This window comes from Mollisia scopiformis, assembly GCF_001500285.1.
Source record: "Mollisia scopiformis unplaced genomic scaffold LY89scaffold_7, whole genome shotgun sequence".
NCBI classification, from domain to species: Eukaryota; Fungi; Ascomycota; class Leotiomycetes; order Helotiales; family Mollisiaceae; genus Mollisia; species Mollisia scopiformis.
Window position 1 is genome coordinate 1,255,767 of NW_017263587.1, and position 17,836 is coordinate 1,273,602.

General features: G+C 47.8%; 6 protein-coding genes across 6 annotated transcripts; 4 read left to right on the forward strand and 2 right to left on the reverse strand.

Moving 5' to 3' along the window:
* Window positions 1-23: 23 nt before the first annotated feature.
* On the reverse strand, window positions 24-4,133 carry LY89DRAFT_779947 (putative NRPS-like enzyme). Its single transcript, XM_018222342.1, has 5 exons — window positions 3,428-4,133; window positions 2,700-3,273; window positions 2,353-2,580; window positions 1,856-2,291; window positions 24-1,804 (listed from the first exon to the last, which is right to left on the reverse strand). Exons 1-5 carry the CDS (start codon window positions 3,764-3,766, stop codon window positions 247-249), a joined length of 3,135 nt encoding a protein of 1,044 aa, XP_018074450.1. The 5' UTR covers window positions 3,767-4,133; the 3' UTR covers window positions 24-246.
* Window positions 4,134-5,162: 1,029 nt separating this feature from the next.
* On the forward strand, window positions 5,163-5,810 carry LY89DRAFT_666919 (uncharacterized protein; the record flags this gene model as incomplete). The annotated part of the gene is made up of 3 exons (XM_018212944.1): window positions 5,163-5,366; window positions 5,402-5,458; window positions 5,556-5,810. 3 exons carry the CDS (start codon window positions 5,163-5,165, stop codon window positions 5,808-5,810), a joined length of 516 nt encoding a protein of 171 aa, XP_018074451.1.
* A 1,365-nt stretch (window positions 5,811-7,175) lies between these two features.
* Window positions 7,176-7,812, forward strand: LY89DRAFT_716543 (uncharacterized protein; the record flags this gene model as incomplete). Its single annotated transcript, XM_018218271.1, has 2 exons — window positions 7,176-7,250; window positions 7,405-7,812. 2 exons carry the CDS (start codon window positions 7,176-7,178, stop codon window positions 7,714-7,716), a joined length of 387 nt encoding a protein of 128 aa, XP_018074452.1. The 3' UTR covers window positions 7,717-7,812.
* Window positions 7,813-8,539: 727 nt separating this feature from the next.
* On the forward strand, window positions 8,540-13,239 carry LY89DRAFT_682886 (Trs120-domain-containing protein). The gene is made up of 2 exons (XM_018214591.1): window positions 8,540-8,880; window positions 8,934-13,239. Exons 1-2 carry the CDS (start codon window positions 8,718-8,720, stop codon window positions 13,076-13,078), a joined length of 4,308 nt encoding a protein of 1,435 aa, XP_018074453.1. The 5' UTR covers window positions 8,540-8,717; the 3' UTR covers window positions 13,079-13,239.
* Window positions 13,240-13,505: 266 nt separating this feature from the next.
* On the forward strand, window positions 13,506-15,192 carry LY89DRAFT_779950 (alpha/beta-hydrolase; the record flags this gene model as incomplete). The annotated part of the gene is made up of 2 exons (XM_018222343.1): window positions 13,506-13,858; window positions 13,905-15,192. The coding sequence occupies 2 exons, from the start codon at window positions 13,506-13,508 to the stop codon at window positions 15,190-15,192; spliced, it is 1,641 nt and encodes a 546-aa protein (XP_018074454.1).
* A 373-nt stretch (window positions 15,193-15,565) lies between these two features.
* On the reverse strand, window positions 15,566-17,692 carry LY89DRAFT_705885 (MFS general substrate transporter; the record flags this gene model as incomplete). The annotated part of the gene is made up of 7 exons (XM_018217484.1): window positions 15,566-16,506; window positions 16,563-16,681; window positions 16,729-16,802; window positions 16,852-17,055; window positions 17,100-17,192; window positions 17,244-17,473; window positions 17,581-17,692. 7 exons carry the CDS (start codon window positions 17,690-17,692, stop codon window positions 15,623-15,625), a joined length of 1,716 nt encoding a protein of 571 aa, XP_018074455.1. The 3' UTR covers window positions 15,566-15,622.
* Between the last annotated feature and the right edge of the window lie 144 nt (window positions 17,693-17,836).

A 17,836-nucleotide genomic window follows, 5' to 3' on the forward strand; every position in this document is an offset into this window, starting at 1 on the left:
TGCTAGCGTGTCAGTACCAGCATCAGAAATCCAATAAAATGCAAGGAGCTGAATCTACTGCTGCGAAACCAGCACTCAGGTCTGTGGTGAACCCGAAAAGAACGCCCCAGAATCAAGTTCCATCGTCTTCTCATCTATCGTTCTTTTTGACGCCCCCACGATGAAATCGAAGCAAGAACGCCACTCAGAAAGACCGCGTGAAAGAAATTTTCGTAAAATACTCCAACAACACCAACCAACCTTTACTCACAATCCACGCTCGTCCATGACCTTCTTGAAGACCTTCCAGAATCCAACCAGATGAGGAGGGCTAATCAACGTACGATGCGTACCACCAACCTCATGATACTTGGCACAACCCTTCTCGACATAATTACTCCAAACCATGAGATGCTCCTCCAACCACTCCTTCATATTCTCAGCCTCGACCAAACCAATCAACGGACCGGTGTAGAAGACATCCATATGCTTGACCTTGCCCTTAGGATCCCACTCTGAGATACACTTCTTGAGTTGAAGAGCGAGTCGAGCCCAATCAGCCAGCTTCTCACGGTCCATGCCGAGCTCTTGGACGCGTTCCGCCGGTGCTTGCCCGAAGATGTAATCGAGGACTTCGTGCTGTTGATGGCGACGCATGATAGGGAGAACAGCGTAGGCTTTCTTCTCTTCCATGAAGCCCAAGAAGAATGCCAAGGTGAGGACGCACTCAAACCAATCGTAACTCTTGGCACGCTCCTTGAAGAGAGGGGGTTGGTCGATCGTAGCTAAGAACTTGACTTCTTGACCGATGTACTGGAGGTACTTGGTCATCTCGAATGCAACGATAGATCCGAACGAGTAGCCAACGAATGAGTAAGGACCATTAGGCTGGACTTTACGGATAGCGGCGAGGTACGTAGTGACGATCTCGTTGAAAGAAGTGTGAAAGGGCTCTCCATTGAATCCACGAGCTCTCAGAGCGTAGACTGGACGGTCCTTGATGTAGCGAGAGATGTTCAAGAAGATCATGACTTCGCCAACGCCTGGATGGATGAAGAAGATAGGGGTCTTGGTGCCATTTGGGTTGAGCACGACCACAGGATCATAGGCAACCTTGCCGCTTTCTTCGTCTCCAAATAGGCTCTTTCGAATGTCCTGGGAGTCAGGGGATATCTCGGTGGTGATTTGTCGGCCAGAAACCTTTGGCATCTTGTCGAGGGCGGCAGCCAAATCGACAATGACAGGGTACGAGAAGAAGGTAGTGACTGGAATGTCGAGCACGTCTAAAGACTTCTGAAGGTCCACTTTGATGCCCAAGATGTCCAATGAGCTCATGCCAAGATCGAAAATGTCGTGGTTGACACCAATCGAATGTCCCACGGCACCAAAACGCTCCACAAACACACGCAAAACAGCCTCTTCTGTCAATGTACCGGCCGGTTGGTACATTGACGACATGAAACCAGAATTGATTTCGGCATCTTGCTGGATGTACTTGTCCAAGTCCCCATTCTCGAAGGACTTTTGTAGCTTGGATCGAGAGATCTTTCCAAGCGATGTCTTCTTCAATTGACCCTCGTCCAGAGGGACAATCTTGTAGGGACGTACCCCACAATAAGTGACCACAGCCTTGCTGATTGATGCACTGGCAGCAACACGGGTGGATGCATCATTCGATTGTCCCTCTGGGAGGTAGACAACGACAATGGACTCAGTGTTTGAGCCAGGCTGACGGATTCCAAAGACAGTGGTGAATGTTGGAGTTACGCTAGGGACATTGGTGTCATCAATTGCATTCTCAATGCCCTGCGGCTGATGGTTGACTCTAATCAACATTAACTAAAAGAACTCTGCTTCTTGATTTTGGAGCTCATACCCGTTGACAATGATTAAATCTTTGTCCCGACCCGTAAGATTCAATCTGCCATTCTCATCAAAGTGACCAATGTCCCCCGTCTTGAACCAGCCATCTTCAGTGAATGCGGAACGTGAGGCGCTCTCGTTGTTATAGTAACCCTTGAAGACAACAGGACCACATATTTCCAACTCGTCGCTTTCGGAGAATCGCATACTGATACCCTTGATACCAAAACCGAGAGAAGCAAACTGGTTTCGTTGTTGGACATCGTAATGTGGGCAGTCGAACGGATTGTAGATCGAACCTGCACATGTCTCCGTCATTCCGAAGCCAGGACGGATGCAGGACATCGGGACTTCGAAGGGGTACAGTTGCTGCGTCAACTTCACACAAGTTTCGACAAGATTGGCTTCTCCGCCTGAGATCAAGCACCGAAGGGAAGACAGATCAAAATCTGAAAACGAGTTGTAAGTATGAGGATAGTTATGAACGGACATATATGGGTATGTACTTACCATGAACATCTGGCAAATCGTTGGCGAAATCTGGGAACTTCTGAACCAAGAGGCCAAGGAAGAAATTTGGTGCGAATGTGTAGCTGATGCTGTAATCACTGATTCTTTCTAGGAAGGCGACTGGGTTACTGAGAACCGCCGCAGTTGGAATAGTGACTTGGTTGGCTCCTACATAGACTGCATGGAGGTGTATCTCGAGCAGATGTGCAACGTGATCAAGAGCGGTCCCTGCCACAGAGCGTCAGCTTTGTCTCCTGAAATCGAAAGAATTGGGCCTCAGCAACAAAAGTTCCGCCCAAAGAAAATCAAAGAATATGCTATATTGAGTTCAGTTTGAAGCAACTTACAATTTAGAAAGACATCCTTAGAAGTGGTTGCATGAAGCTCGCTCTTTCCTTTGAGAGAACTGATGATCTGATCATGAGTCAAACAAACAGCCTTTGGGTTGCCAGTGCTGCCAGAGGTGAGCATGAGGACGGCGAGGCTCTGTGGACGCTTGAGGTGCCCAGGAAAATACAGAGACAGCCCTTCGAAGCCGTGGAAATTGCCAGGGCCCATGCCGGGGTACGGACGATGCGGTAGAATGCGACGTCTGCTCTTGTCAATCTGACCAAAGGTCCAGAGCTTGAGACCATCAACATCTAAATCCTTGAATTGAGCCTCCAAATTCTTCGAAGTGAGAATGAGGGGTTCCTTCAGAGTTTCCTTCAAATTGACAATTTGCTTCGTACGTTGGACAGGATCCTCCGGAAGCTTGGTACAAAGACACGGAACACCTCCAGCACAAATTATTGTCCAAAACCAGTGGATTCCATCCGCATCGTTATCGGTATACAGGAGGACGATATCGGTTCTGTGCATAGCCATCAAAGCTTCAACCACCGGTGCTTCAGCCTGGACTCGTTGGAGCAAGGTCTTGTACTATGGACAAGTCAGTATGCAGTCTTAAGAGAATTCTAGAAGCGGACAGCTCATTAGAAGAGCTGAAATGCCTCTTCTTTCATGAACTGCTTCCGAAGATAATCCGAGATCGGTTGCGAGAGTTAATTCAAAACAAAGACGAAATTTGACGTACTGAAATCCATCCCGAAGGACGTCTGTGGTGTAGTTGATTGTCTGATACGTGCTTCGAAGCCCTGTCGTCCTCGCTATCGTTCTGCATGTCCTTGCCATGGTTCTGTTCGACATCGGTTTGCTCACAATCCTCTTCCTCAGGCTCGATCCACTTTGGGAGATTCAGATAAATGCTGTTCAACTTGGCACGATTGGAATCTGCACTGTCTTCGCTCTTGTAGGTCGAGTATCTGGTGCCGTCTTGCACATGGCCGGGAGGAATATTGATCAAGATGCCATGGCTGCTTCCAATCCCAGCAGCAATCTCCAAAATCTGGAGCACATTAATGGGTTCATCCATGGCAGAAGATTACAATAGAAGATGGGGTGCAAAGAGAGCAAACAAGTTCCGAGTCTGACAAGGGTGGTGGTTCGTGGGTCGATGGAGATATGTCGAACAGCAGAAGCCAAGATCGAGTTGAAGATTTTGTAACGGAGGAGGAAGAACAAAAATTCTAGCGAGCGGCCGTAGTGACGTCTGCGATTGAAATGGAGCTCATTCACCGACTGCTAATGCCTAGCCATGAGATTTGTTCGTCATCGAACTAAAGATTATGGACCCCCAACATCAACACATCAGCACACATAACTGGGCCCCCACAATGCGGGCAGAGCCGCACTATTAATGCTATTTCATCTAGAATTGCAGGATATTTTGCCTCGTGGTCTCGGATGGCTGATCTCACAAGTCAGGAATGGCGGTCTCCAATATTTTAGACAAACCTCAACCTAGCTACCATTAGCAATTTGGGAAACACCACTAGACAACAGAGTGCCAATGGGCACAAGGAATGAGCGGTAATGGAGATTTCTAACTCCCTCCAAGCAATGATTTACAAATCAGATGTTTGGCTAGTGTTTGAGTATACGGCCGGCAAAATAGTGGTGCAGACGTCCAATGCAAGAAAATCTGAATTGACAGAAACAGCTTCGACCAATCGATAATGGGAGAGATTGAAACATTTCCCATGGATAACGATTGTGTGCTAGCCGTACAAGAGGGTTTGGTTGTGTTGAAAATGTCAATATAGAGTTCCAAAGACAATGATAGCAGAGCAGAGAGTAAGAGAATGAAATCAAACATACCCCCTGCTTCTCATTTGCTTTCTTAGTTGATCACTTGTGATCAACCCACAAGTCATGAGCCCGCTTTGATTGGTGGTATATAACGTCGGTAGATTTTCAGCAAGTAGGAAGACATGTTTGCGGAACTCGATGCTCTTACAAAGTAGCTGAGCATAGTGGATTGGTGCACAAGAGCTTTCAGGGCATTCGAAGACGCTGCCCTGATCTCGAGTCGATTTACGGTGCTTGACAATGTTGACCGGAAAGAAGATTTGGCACCTTCAAATATGAAGAGCTTGGCATTCCATGTCCATTAACTAGCGAGAAGGCTGATTTCCCATGCTGGAGGTTTGGCTGGTACCATGTACCTGAGGTAGATATCCGTTAGCCATAGCAGGCTTCATCGTCTGTCCAGTTCGCAGCGAGTTATCGCGACCCCCTAATGTGCAAAAGCGATTAAAAGAACGCTATCCTGGTGCCGTTACAGTTGAATGTACTGTATATGCCTCTGAGTGACGCAGCAAGCCAACCCCCTCGCTTAGGCTCGAAGTGGCTAGCGTCACCAGCTTTGTTGACAATATCGCCCGTTCTCGTTCTCGCACCCAGCTTTTGACATCTTCCATATCGACAACATGGCTTATGTCAAGCGGAATCTTTTGGCAAATGCCATTGAAAGCGCAACGAGAGACGCAGCCAACGAAGATCTTCCAACTGTTCCTTACTCGGGAAGCGCGTGGATGCCCGCCCAAGGCATGAGCTTGCGCAGACTCTTGGAGCGCAACCTTCGCGAGCTCAGGAAGGATGCTGATATGAAGAGAAAAGCCTGCGGACTGCCAGTAAGTATTTCTTGACGCCACTAAACTTATTAAAGGTGATTGACAAATCTCAGATGCTTTACACGTCCCAATGGCAAGATCGATCCTCTGTTGTAAGTTCCGCTCCAATGTTGAACCAACCAAAGCGCAAAGAATGTTGGAAGACGCTTTATGATATACGAATCTTGAAGCTGATACTCGGGATTATAGTCGTCGGGCTCTTCTGATTCGGGCTCTTCTTCTCCAGGACCTTCTTCTCCAGGATATTCTTCTCCAGGATCTAGCATTGAGAGAAAGCTCAAATTCTCTTTCTCAAGCTCAGACTCTGACGAGTTCGAGGAATCTGGCACAGCTCCCGACATTGAGTTCGATGACGTTAGCGAGGACAACGACGATTGGAGATCCACGTCAGGAGACAGCGACGATCTTCCATTTCGAAATAAGATGCGAGCTTACTCCAAATAAAGGAAGCAGCATACACATGTTTATTCGGATAGCCATCGATCGACCGCAATGAGGACAAACCTGGAAGCGATGAGTGAAATGAGATTCGGGCTGGGAAGGGATTTTGCCATGGATGTGGCGCAATGCTTGCTTGGGCACAGTCTGGTTTCCGGAATTCAGGATGGTCACGAGGAGATCGTCGTCATAAGTTTCTGTCTCGTTCATTAGCTCTTCTCAATGCAAAGGATGAGATAATGAATATGCACAAGCTTCTCACCGTCTCCACTTTTTAGTATTTTGATGATCATTCCCTCGAATGAGACGTGATAGTAGTTCGTTAATTGTGCATGTAGGCTTCGAGGACGATCTTAAACTGTCGTCGATATATTGAGATGTAATTTCCAGCGTGTTTGACTTGACCTCTCTCGTCAATGAGCCTACTGCGGACCATCTAGGCGTCCTCGACTCATGAACTCCTGCTCGATAGGATAACTTCATTGTGTTGATGCGGCTCTCCATCATTACACCACACGGAGCGCTGAGATGACCTCGCCGGCAATCCTGAACACCCACCTCTGTTAATCCGCTGGATGTTTCGGGAGCATGAAGTCATCAGAGCTATAGCCGTAAAGGTATTGAGAAGTATCGAACATGTTGGGAAAGCTATTTTGCTGGGAGATGCAGATCTTTGAGGTTACAGCTCGCTGCCGAAGGGCAGGCAGCGCTGTTCCCATAAGCTGCGTATGTTAATTTTCCAGATGTGTCCCCCATCCTCCCACTTGGACATCTTAAGGCATTCCCCTCGAGATTCGACTGGCTTTCGTATCTCGGAACATTCGCAGCGGCATGCAAGGAGACCTAAGGAAGCTGTACAGGGCCTCGTTTCTTCATAGTTGTAATTCTATCAGAAAAGTGATCTGCTGAGGAGCTTTATTAGCTTCAATGAAGCTCTTCCGAGGGGAGAATGAGGACAGAGTTCTTGAATTACCCAGGATGCTTGCAGCATAACTCAATGTCATCTTTTTGAGACCATTGTTACAAGTCCTGCGATGACTTTGCGTTTCGCTGAGGGTCATATTCTGTGTACGCCTGTTGGAAGAACCAGGGAAAATCCAACTGCGTTTTCCATAGAGGGGGGCAGTAAGTTGCTCTAGCAAGAAATATCATATGCCTGTAAAATCAAATGCACACATGATAATAACAATTGAAGGGGGCCATGTTGGCGTCAATACCGAAATCGTTTTTGCCGATAATGGAGGATCAGCTCATCGCGCCAACCCGCATACGGCCGATTTGGGAATATAAAAGCCACCCTCATCATCTAGCTGCGCACATACCTTGCATCCACAACAACAACACACCCCCGACCGAAAAACCAAGACCACCATGCCTCGAGTACTAAGATCGTCTAAGACCGCATTGCTTAACAGCAATGGTGGTTCAAACACCAAGAGTCGCAAGGTACGTTCAGCTCTTTGACTCTAATATGTACACTTTGGGTACAGCCCAGACGAGGATACAACAGATCCGCCACTCAGCTCTGGGCAGCTTGGGTTCGAAGTCACCAAGAGGCCAAGGGCATCCTCGAATGCATAGCTAACCTATTCCACCATAGGCCACCCGCAACCGTTCTGCTACCGGTGTGAAGGGAAAGCGCTCGACCTCGACCTTTGTTCCTGCCCCTGCCTCTGCCTCTGCAAACCGCATCCTGTCGAAGAACTGTGGGGAATGCAACCGCCGACGCAAGAAGTGTGACAGGGAGAAGCCTTGCGGTTGGTGCAAGAAGCGGGGCATTCTATGTCGGTATGATCAGACTGTGACTGAGGGTCGTGAATCTGATCCGGTCTTACTCAAAGACTTGAACAAGGCCAAGGGTAAGGGCAAGGCCAAGGGTAAGGGCAAGGCCAAGAGTAAGGGCAAGGCCTAGAGCAAGGGAAAGGGAAAGGCATAGGATTCTCTCTGAAGGCATCAACGTACAACTTCAACGTACAACTGGACGGGGTCATAAGCACTTCAGAATGGCGAGGGGATCCTTTCTGGCAGACCAGAATTCGAAGGGATCGTGCAAGCAGATAGAGTCCTAGGTACTCGAGAATGCTAGCGAGCTCATTACGAGCATACCAATCTCAAAGCCCCAGTGAACATGAAAGGTGACAACGCCTGTATTATCCGAGTGGACTTATAAAATGCCAGAACCCGCAAAATATGGGTTTTACTCTAAAATTCAAGAACTGTAAAGGCCAGTCGCAAAGGAGTTCAAGGCACTTCTTTTCAACCTTCTTCTTGGTATTCAGCGATCGCAAAGCTCACTGGAGTTTGCTGGTTGCAAAGAGATGGCCATAGAACTGCAGTCTTTATCTCTTTACACTTGTTATACTCACTGAGCATGTATTATAGCTTGATCAAACTTTGATGTCTCAAGATAAAGTTATGTACTCTGTAGTTCAGGTTCTATTTAACGTTGCCTCATGCCTAAAAGTTGGCCCGTGCCTCCGGTCCGACCATTTCTCCTTGAAGAGGCTAACTTAAACTGTCTGGTTGGTCATGGTGCACTGAAATCTACAGAATGGCAACAGAGTAAAGATTGATCACATATGTACAAATCTTTGAAGCGTAGGTACTGTACATATTGCGTCCAATCTTCAATAGTATCTATAGATTCTTGGTTTAGTCACGATTCGGACCGGATGTATATTTCTCCTCAAACCAACAATGCAGAAGGCTGCCGTAAATCTGGATCGCAACACTCACATACAGGCACACGACGAGGAGGAAGCATTGTATTAACAGCCTTTCTTGCCTACAGGTCTTTCGGACTTGTTCTCCTTTGAGTCACGTCATGATACCGACCCTAGAAAAAAGATGATCTAAGTCTCCACCATAGAATTCACTCTCAACATCGTTCGGCGCATTCCAGATGTTGTCAGTATGCTCGACCAGCTTTCGCCCGTTGCTCCCGCCAGAGTACGAGTCGTTCTTCTGCCAATTGGCCAAATCAAACGAGCAAGATTTCTCAGCTTTGTGGACAGACTACAGCCAGAGAATGTCGTTCGACTGGGGGATATCAGCCCTGATGGGCGGCCGAACAGAAGTGAGAATGGTCAAGAACTCTACCTTTGAAAAACAGTAGCTAATTCTTCATAGACATGTTTTCGCCTTTAGCCTTTCCCACAGGCATGATCGTATACGACCTTACAACTTTTTACCCTCCACCTTCACACGTTGCGCTCTCCCCTTTCGAGCTTTACCGCGAGCCTCTGGTGATTATAGCTCTTGCAGATGGCGCTGAGCTGGACCATGTCTCATACCGAGGGAACACGCGGAGGAGTCTCAATGGAAATGGACCACCCAAGCCAGAGCACAATCTGCGAGAATTATACCAAGATCTTGAAGATCTGCGGGACCGGTACCCCAAGGCATTAGTCCATCAAATCCTCTTGTTCGACTATGTGCCTCGAGATTCTCTTGGGAGTCTGCCAGAGGGTCTAGTTGCAATTCCTCCACCAGCAGATTGTAAGAGGACGACAATGAAAACGGTCATGTGTGACATATCTTCTATGCTATTGGCGGAGATGACCACGCTGGCCAAGTCACTTCAGGCCTTGAACAGTATCGACTCTCCAAGCCAAGCTCAGATCAATCGGCAATATAACGGAGCATGGCATGTTGCACAGGCAGATATGTTGTCACGTCGGAACTCTCAGTATTCTGCACAGGGGGACTCGAGGTCGGGATCACCTGCTGGCAGTGTAGACAGAAGCCATGTCCGAATGTCAATGCCGGCAGTGCTGCGACGAACCGATTCGAATGCCTCGACCCCCTCTGCTCGACCGTCGACCCCTAATGGGACTCCTGGTCTAGCCACTACTTTTGATGAAATAGTTGGCCCAAATCCTGGATTGCCTATTCGCCTTGCCACAACTGACTCCCTCCGAGACGCACAACAGCAAGACAAAGTCTCAGTACAAGGTTTCGGTTCTGGAAGTGTGAGCGAAAGGTCACGAAATAAGGGCAAAGGTCGCATTGGTATCGTGATAGGCTCGTTATATATGAAAGCAGGCAGGTGGTCCGATGCTTTGAAGGAGCTCATCGAAGCAGCCACTATTGCCAAAAATGCACTTGACCATTTATGGCATGCTAAAGCGCTGGACAACATTCTAGTGAGCATGCTGATGCTCGCCTGGACTGGCATCGACTTTCAAATTCCCCAAATCTGTTATGTATCTGCAGAGAAGACCTCATCAACACCAAATTCTCAAGACCCACGAAGTCCAGCAAGCAATCGGTTGGTTTCTCTCCAGAATCTCACAGTCCTACTTCCAGAATTGGTAGACCGGATTCTCAATCTTTATGCTCGAGCAGCAAACAATACTGGAGAGTCACTCCCTCCATATCCATTTTCTGAATCTGTAATAAGATTTTCGAAACTGTTATCAGCAGTCCATTTAGCTGGTGGCACAATAGACGATGAAGTCCTACAGCTTATGGTGCTCGGTATTCCGTTCAAGAAAGCTCCCAATCTTGCTACAGCACGTTTGAATATACGTCCCACCCGCACAGAAATTGTAATTGTACTTTCGCGAGCGTTTCCTACACATTTTTCGACAGAGAGTTTATCTGTTGTTGATAGGACTATCATTCTGAGCGGTATTGCATCGGTTCTGGGATCTCTTGGTTTTCACAGGAAGAAGGCTATGGTCATGCGAGACCTAGTTTCTGTTCTTATTCCTGGTTTAGTCCAGGCGCGAATCAAAGGTGCTGCAGATATGGGAGTTCATCCTGCCGCTGGGTTGGCAGCGCTTAATTCTGTAAATGGCAACGCAAATGGAGCCGGCGCACTTGATCTTGGGGAAGGAGACATTGAGACTGGCGTCGATTTATTTCTTGGCTCTCTCGGTAAAATATATGGCGTCGTATCATCCGCTGGTCCAACTGCGTTGCAGGATTCAAATGACGCCGCAATTGCACGAATCTTACACGACGCTTCGATTCGGAGTTTTGGCGGACAAGTCCTCAAGATGGACGTTCTCCGTTCTTGCATAAATATCTCGGAGGCCCTGCCAGATTTTCATGGCGTTTTACGATTCACAGCCGACCTGTTACGCACTGCTGGAAGCGGCGTCGCACCAGGCCCTAGGAGCGAAGATGCATCACCTATGATGAGCCGAGAAGAGCAAGTCAGGCTCGCAACTAATATCTCAAGAACTCTTGGGGCTGCGAGGAATCTGGGTGTCAAAGATCTGCAAGCTGAATATTGGGATGAGTTTCTGCTTCGTGGTATTGAACTGGAGCCTCTGCAATCCACAAGAACACCAATTCCTCATACAAAAAGCGAGCTTCCAGGGGCGAGTGCAAAGACCGAATCACAAGAAGTCAATCCGTTCATCTACAACCCATTTTTACGTAATCCCGACACCTCCGCTGTCGATAATTTACTCGTCGCTGGCGAAGGTGCTGTATTTCGCGCCACATTACAAAATCCCTACGAATTCGACGTTGAGATAGAAAGCATCAAGCTGGAGAGTGAAGGAGCCCAATTCGAATCCACAGTGCAAAAAACTGTGATTGGACCATATCGGACTCAAATCCTTACCATTGCTGGCACACCTTTGGCTGCAGGCGAGTTAAGGATCACAGGATGTATTATTCGGGTGAGAGGTTGCAGAGAAAGGCGCTTCCCCATCTTCGAAGAGCCATGGTCACCTCAAAGAGATGTGAAAGTCAAGACAATTGGAGTTGCAGCTCTATTCAGACAAAAGGATCGCCCTGTCAGTGTTAGCTCGGGTCCTGTTTCTACGACGCCTGCCATAATACCACCCAAGGCTAAATCCCTCGGATTGAATGTTATTGAGCGGCAACCGTTAGTGGTTGTGAAATCTACAAATCTTTCTCAGTCGGCGCTGATGGTCTTGGAGGGCGAACTCCAGGTGTTTTCAATCACTCTTCAAAACCTATCGCGAGAAACCCCTGTTGATTTGGTTCTATTCTCATTCAAGGATTCCACGCAAGCACCATTACAGACTGCGATGAGCAATCGAGAAGCATCGCCGGCCGAGCTTTATGAATGCGAGCTCATATTCGCACGCAAGCAAGCTCTGAAGTGGAAGAAAAAACATGACGAGAAAGTGTTCATTGCTCCAGGTACCACTGAGACTTTTGACATTGAAATTCTTGGACGACCCGGTCTCACCAGTGCTGTGGTGCAAATTGATTATGCACATCTTGGCGTACCTGCAGCAGAAGTTCAGGACAATTTCCACACTCGACAAGTAAGTCTGCCTCTTACGGTCACAGTAAACGCCAGTGTAGAAGTAGTAAGAGTTGATGTGCTGCCTCTTACTGGGAATGTCCCACGTTCTCTTTGGAACATGATGGCCACAACAAACCCCAAAAACGCCTCGTTCACACCAGAGGATTATTGCCTTGTTGTGTTAGACGTCCGGAATGCCTGGCCGTCCCAATTACACTTGCACCTCGACGTTGCCAACGCAGGCATCATCGATGAAGAAATTCTTCCAGGAAACACTTCAAAGATTATGTTTCCTCTGCATCGCATCTTCCTCAAGGATCCAATAGCCTCAATACCTGCTCTGGACCCCTCCAGGCAGCGCCAATTTGTGGTCAGTACAGGCAGAGTATCTGCTGATTCGGAGAGAGCTAGCAGGGAGGCTTTCTGGTACCGAGAAGAGATCTTGAAAATGTTTCACGGCACATGGGCTACTAAATTTGGACCTTATCGGCATGGCGAGATAGAGCTCCGCGGTATCAGATTAACACAGCGGATGATCGAGGCCATCAAAATTGATGACATTGCAATAAACATTTCTATCAACCATGCATCTGAAGGGACATCAAAACACCAGCTTTTTACCGATGCCTTCTCGGAATTGAAGGTCCGCATAAGCAATCGTACCCAAGACGCCATTCATCCAATGCTGCGGCTGCAGCCCTCTTGCAGAGACCAACCACATAATCTAGCACTTGATCTCACCAAGAAGCTCGTTTGGAATGGAGTTCTTCAGCAAACTCTGCCACCATTACCTGGGATGGAGTCTATTGAAGTTAGTTTCGGCGTTACAGCGTTAGCGAGAGGAGAATTCGAAATCAGTGTATCCGTGGAAGAAACATTCTTGCAGCATCCACCTCCACAGCCTGCCAAAGGGGGCAGGCCACGAGCAAATACGAAACAGATGATGGACGCTGTATTAGGAGCGAGGGAAAGGAGAATATGGCATTCGAGAGAGCCATTCCTAGTTGTTGTCAAAGACGATGATAGTGATGAGGACTGATTTTGAGTAATGTAAAGTATTGCATAGCGTGCGGACGTTTTTGAATATGCGTAGAAGTTTGGTGGTTTGATGATACCAAGGCTTTGCAGTTTAAAGACATGGGGAGAAGGATCTTCAATCAAGGGCTCAGATGCCAACAATGAAAATCTTTCAATATTGAGGCTATCCGGTGCTATGCACCCACGTTTGCTGCTGTAAGAACCTCATCCCTTGAATCTTGGCCCATTACCGCGGCTTCTGAGCTCCTGTGCTACCCCGATCAAGATCTTGAGATACCATAAGAGACGTCATGTCCTCTCGTACTACTTCTGAGGTAGGACCAATACGTGGTACAAGGTATATGAGGCGAACAGGAGATCTATAAGTAGGAAAGGACAACGCAAGTTTCTGCTCACTCCTTCTAGACTCACAAAGACACATCGTAAAGATGACTATTCAAACAATTCATTATCAAGTACCTTCCCTGAGCGCCGAGCTGATCGGGGAGCTCGACGATGATCTTACCTTATTCCGCGGTATCCCTTATGCCACTGTCACAAAGCGATGGACACATAGTGAGGTTCTAAATACCCTCGAATCTCCTTTCGATGCTACAACCTTCGGACCAAGATGCATCCAAATTGAGAGCCCATCAGTAGCCGTAGGTGGAAATCTTCATGGCAATCCATACGATCATGAGTTCGGTTGCTTGAATCTGAACATCACTGTTCCTACGAAGACTCTTGAGAGTCCGAGTAATAATTTGTTTCCATTACTTCCTGTAATGGTTTGGATTCATGGGTATGTCCACTCTACTCAAGAACCAGACTAGTACTAACCTTTGTAGAGGTGCTTTCCTTCACGGTTCGAATTCTCGTCCCCGAGATCGCCCAGAAAGACTCTGTCGTCTCGCACTTTCGAATGGCACACCCATAATCCTTGTCTCAATCCAATACCGTGTCGGAGCCCTAGGTTTTGCAGCTTCTCTCGACCTAGCGACCGAAAGCCACAGAAACCAACACCCATCTCACCTCCCCAGCTCAGGAAACTACGGCCTCATTGATCAACGCAGTGCCTTACTCTGGATCCAGTCGCACATCCAAGGTTTCGGCGGAGATCCCAACAACGTCACCACGTTCGGCATCAGTGCCGGAAGCGCAAGCATCCATTATCATATCCTAAGCGGTGATCCTCTCTTTGACCGCGCAATCATGATGTCTGGCTCTGCACCCGTCCTCGGTCCCTTGCCAGCAACCATGTTCGGACAAGCATGGAAAGAAATGTGCACCTCTCTCAACATCTCTCATTTCGGCCTGGAAGCCAAACTCGAGAAACTCCGATCCCTAGACGCAATGGAGATCTTAAAGCACTACACCAGAGCACCAATGGGGCCCATGGCGTGCGGGATCTACTTGCCTCTGAACTGGGACGTATTTGCCAAGCAGCCCGAAACGAGATGCAAGAGCATCATACTCGGTGACACGAAGTGCGATGGTATTATCGTGGACTATATCTCGACACACGTTCCACAGCCGCGATTCCTGCACGACCTGAGCGGTGTGTTCCATTCGCCTGCCGATATCGATACTTTTCTCGTGTACTTCGGCATCAGGAAGGAGGAGATGAGTTATGAGAAGTATCGAGAAGCGCTAAGGTTTTTCTTTAGCGTGATGTTGTTCCAGTATCCTAATCTGTGCATCGCGAGAGGTTTTGGGGGGAAGGCGTATCTGTATCATTTTGATCAGCCGTCGACGCTTGAAGGAGAGACCGAGGGACTGTCATATCATGGAATGTGCGCTACGTATATGTTCCAGAATGAGAATGACGGATTGCCTGAAGAGCATGTCAAGACGGCGGAGGAGATGGGGAAGATTTGGACGGCGTTTGCGAGTGGGAAGTCGAAGCCGTGGGAAGAATTTGGGAAGAAAGAGAGGTTTATGAGGTTTGGGCCCGGAGCCAGTGCGGTCACGGAGGTGAAGGGTGATGGGGAGAGAGATTATATTTATTTGGAGTGGTTAGAGAGTCATCGTGAGGAGACGAGGAGTTTGTTTACTTTTGCTTCGGAGAATGTGGAGTGCAAGCTGTTGAAGCAAGATTGTTCTTCTGCTTTATCTAGCGAGTCAGCAAGGATGTGATGTTTTATATAGGAGTAGACGAATAGAATGGCTCTGTGATGATTTCGATGTGTTGAGATCCCTACCCTCACTAACTTTTCCCTCGGATTTTCTGATGTGGAGTTCGATTTTAAATTTTCATCATTCAATCTTAACTTCAAGGTTCTGCTCAAGCCTCCCCGTTTTGTTTGACCTTCGGTCTCATCGTCAATCATCTTCCGTACACATTTGTTTTTCATGCCTTTTGTGTTCATCAACTCAACGAGTCCTGGGACCATTGTCGACATGCTGTTAAGCGAAATTAAGCGAGCCTGTTCCTCTTTTCTCCTGAAATTGAACATAAAAGGCCGTGAAAGAACTTCTTCTTCTTCTTCTTCATACACACACTCTTCTTCTTTGTGATTTATCTATGAACATTACCTCCACCAAGTCTCAGACTCGGTCCTCTTCTCTAATGCGCAAACCTAAAATCCTTCCTCCGACTCCCAGACAACTTACAATTCAGCTTATAATCCCTCTGCTCCTCCGGCGTCATCGCTGCCCACTCTCTATCCCTCTGCCTATTCCGGTAGATATAGTACCCCTTCGTAAACAAAAACAGCCCAACCACCAAACAATTAATAATAATCAAATTCTTATTCCCTCTATGATACAACGGCGCATCGTCCGTTCTGTAAATGAAGTTCGAGATGATGGTGCCCAGTTGGACGGAAATGTTGTAGAGAGCAGCAGAAACGGAACGCGCACCGACGTTGTTGGAGTTGCGGGATGTCCAGGCCACGAGGATGACGTGGCAGTAGGGGTATGACAGGAGAGCGGTGACGAGTGCGAATGTGCCCCAGTGGTCGACCATTGTGCCGGGCCAGTAGCGGAGGGCGATTACGCAGGGGAGGGTCCAGATGGCTTGGAGCATGGAGACGAGGGTTCGTTCGTTGATGTATTCTGATAGTCGGGTTAGGAGAAGGAGAGTGATGATGTGGAAGACTGAGTAGGGAATCGTGAGTAAGTTGACATTGAAGGTGCTGAACCCAAGTTTTTTTAGTGTGAGAGTGATGTATGTTGTAGGTGGGGCTTGTGGGATATATGCAATTAATCCAATTGCATACAGAGGCCAGAGATCGAAGTCTTTGGCTGCGTTCCAGAGTCGGCGGGGGGTAATGGCTTGGCGGTTGTGCATGTCGCCCTTGGATGGATCGTCGCGGAGGACTCTGTTGACAACGATCTTGACTTCTCGTTCACTGAACCAGCCTTTGGGCCGAAACCACGTTTTGGTTTGGACAGCTGATGCAGGCATCATGAAGAACGAGCCCACTCCGACCAGGCCTGTGATGAGACCTATCGATCATGTTAGGTTGAGTGTTCGTCGAAGGCTGATTCCTCGAAATGCATACCTTCGATTAAGAAGAGCCATCGCCAACCTGCCCATCTTGCAACGCCGCGAAGATGAAGTAGAGCGAAGGCAAGAACGGAAGTGACTATCGTGGTCGCTGAAAGTGTAGTCCAGAAGAAGCTAGTTACAATTTAGCAACTGATGTTAGAAGTCTCGAATATCCGTACCTGAGTCGGGTCGGTAACTCGCGAGAGGTGTAGAAGTAAGAGAGCCAAAGGACGATATCAGGAATAAATCCACCCTGGATAAATGATCAGTCAAGTCATTGTGATGGGAAATTGGTGTCATACCTCCAAAATCCCAAGCAAGCTTCGAGTGGCATAGAAACTTTGCTTGCCAGTGATAGCACACTGAGACATAGCTACAATGGACCAAAGAGTAATTTGCATCGGAATCCACCTATCAGGACCGATTTTCTTGGAGACCAATTGAGAAGGTAGTTCAGCAAGTAAGAACGATAGGTAAAAGATGATGTTGCCATAGTTGTACTCTGTCTATCATTAGCACCAATTGTGGTTGTTTCCAGATGAAGGCCAACCATTGTAGTCAACTTTAGATCTGTCAACATATTATCTGCCAACGCCTGGACTAGATTACCACGATCTGTTTGAAGACCGAAGAACATAACACACTATCCGAAAGCATTAGCATGACACAAAATCCAGGGAGCAGGACATCTCACAGCCCATAAACAAACTCGCCAGTCCAATTTTCGGATGATTCTTTTCTCTTCTTCCTCACTCCAAGTAAAGGTTGGGTCAAACTCGTGTCGACATTCATATTGGGACTGCTCATAAACAGCAGTCCAATGCTCTGCAACGTCGGGATCCAAAAACGGATTCCTCTTGAACAGTTCGCCATTTTCGTCAGATTCGGATTCGCTGCTCACGTACTGAACTTTTGGTAGCGGATCTGCGAAAGCAGTCGTTTCCTCGTAGTGAAGTTTGTCGTCGACGTTAGTTGCAGCATTCCTAGACGACGTCCGAGCCGTCGAGTCTTCCTTGGACGACATTCCCGACTTTGGAATGAGCTCTTCCGAAGATAAATTTTTCGCAATGGGGAGGACTTTGGTTTTATGCGACGTTGTGAGAAGTCCATAATTCCGGGTTGAAAATTGAGATCCGGAAGCATGGGGGTAACCCAGCAATGGATGCAGGACAGTCCATCTTACGTCTGCGGACCGATTTCCTAACGCAGAAACGTGGTTGGCATATGCTTCTGGTTACTTAATGGGTGGTGGGCCCACGTGTGGATGCTAGAAGTGTGGAACGTTGC

Bases quoted from the DNA above. Each gene is read 5' to 3' on its own strand.
- LY89DRAFT_682886 (XM_018214591.1), top strand. From the start codon at position 8,718: ATGCTCGACCAGCTTTCGCCCGTTGCTCCCGCCAGAGTACGAGTCGTT. The intron at 8,881-8,933 runs GTGAGAATGGTC...AATTCTTCATAG, and splicing joins TGATGGGCGGCCGAACAGAA to ACATGTTTTCGCCTTTAGCC.
- LY89DRAFT_779947 (XM_018222342.1), bottom strand. From the start codon at position 3,766: ATGGATGAACCCATTAATGTGCTCCAGATTTTGGAGATTGCTGCTGGG. The intron at 2,581-2,699 runs GTAAGTTGCTTC...GCTCTGTGGCAG, and splicing joins TAAGGATGTCTTTCTAAATT to GGACCGCTCTTGATCACGTT. The intron at 2,292-2,352 runs GTAAGTACATAC...ACTCGTTTTCAG, and splicing joins CGATTTGCCAGATGTTCATG to ATTTTGATCTGTCTTCCCTT.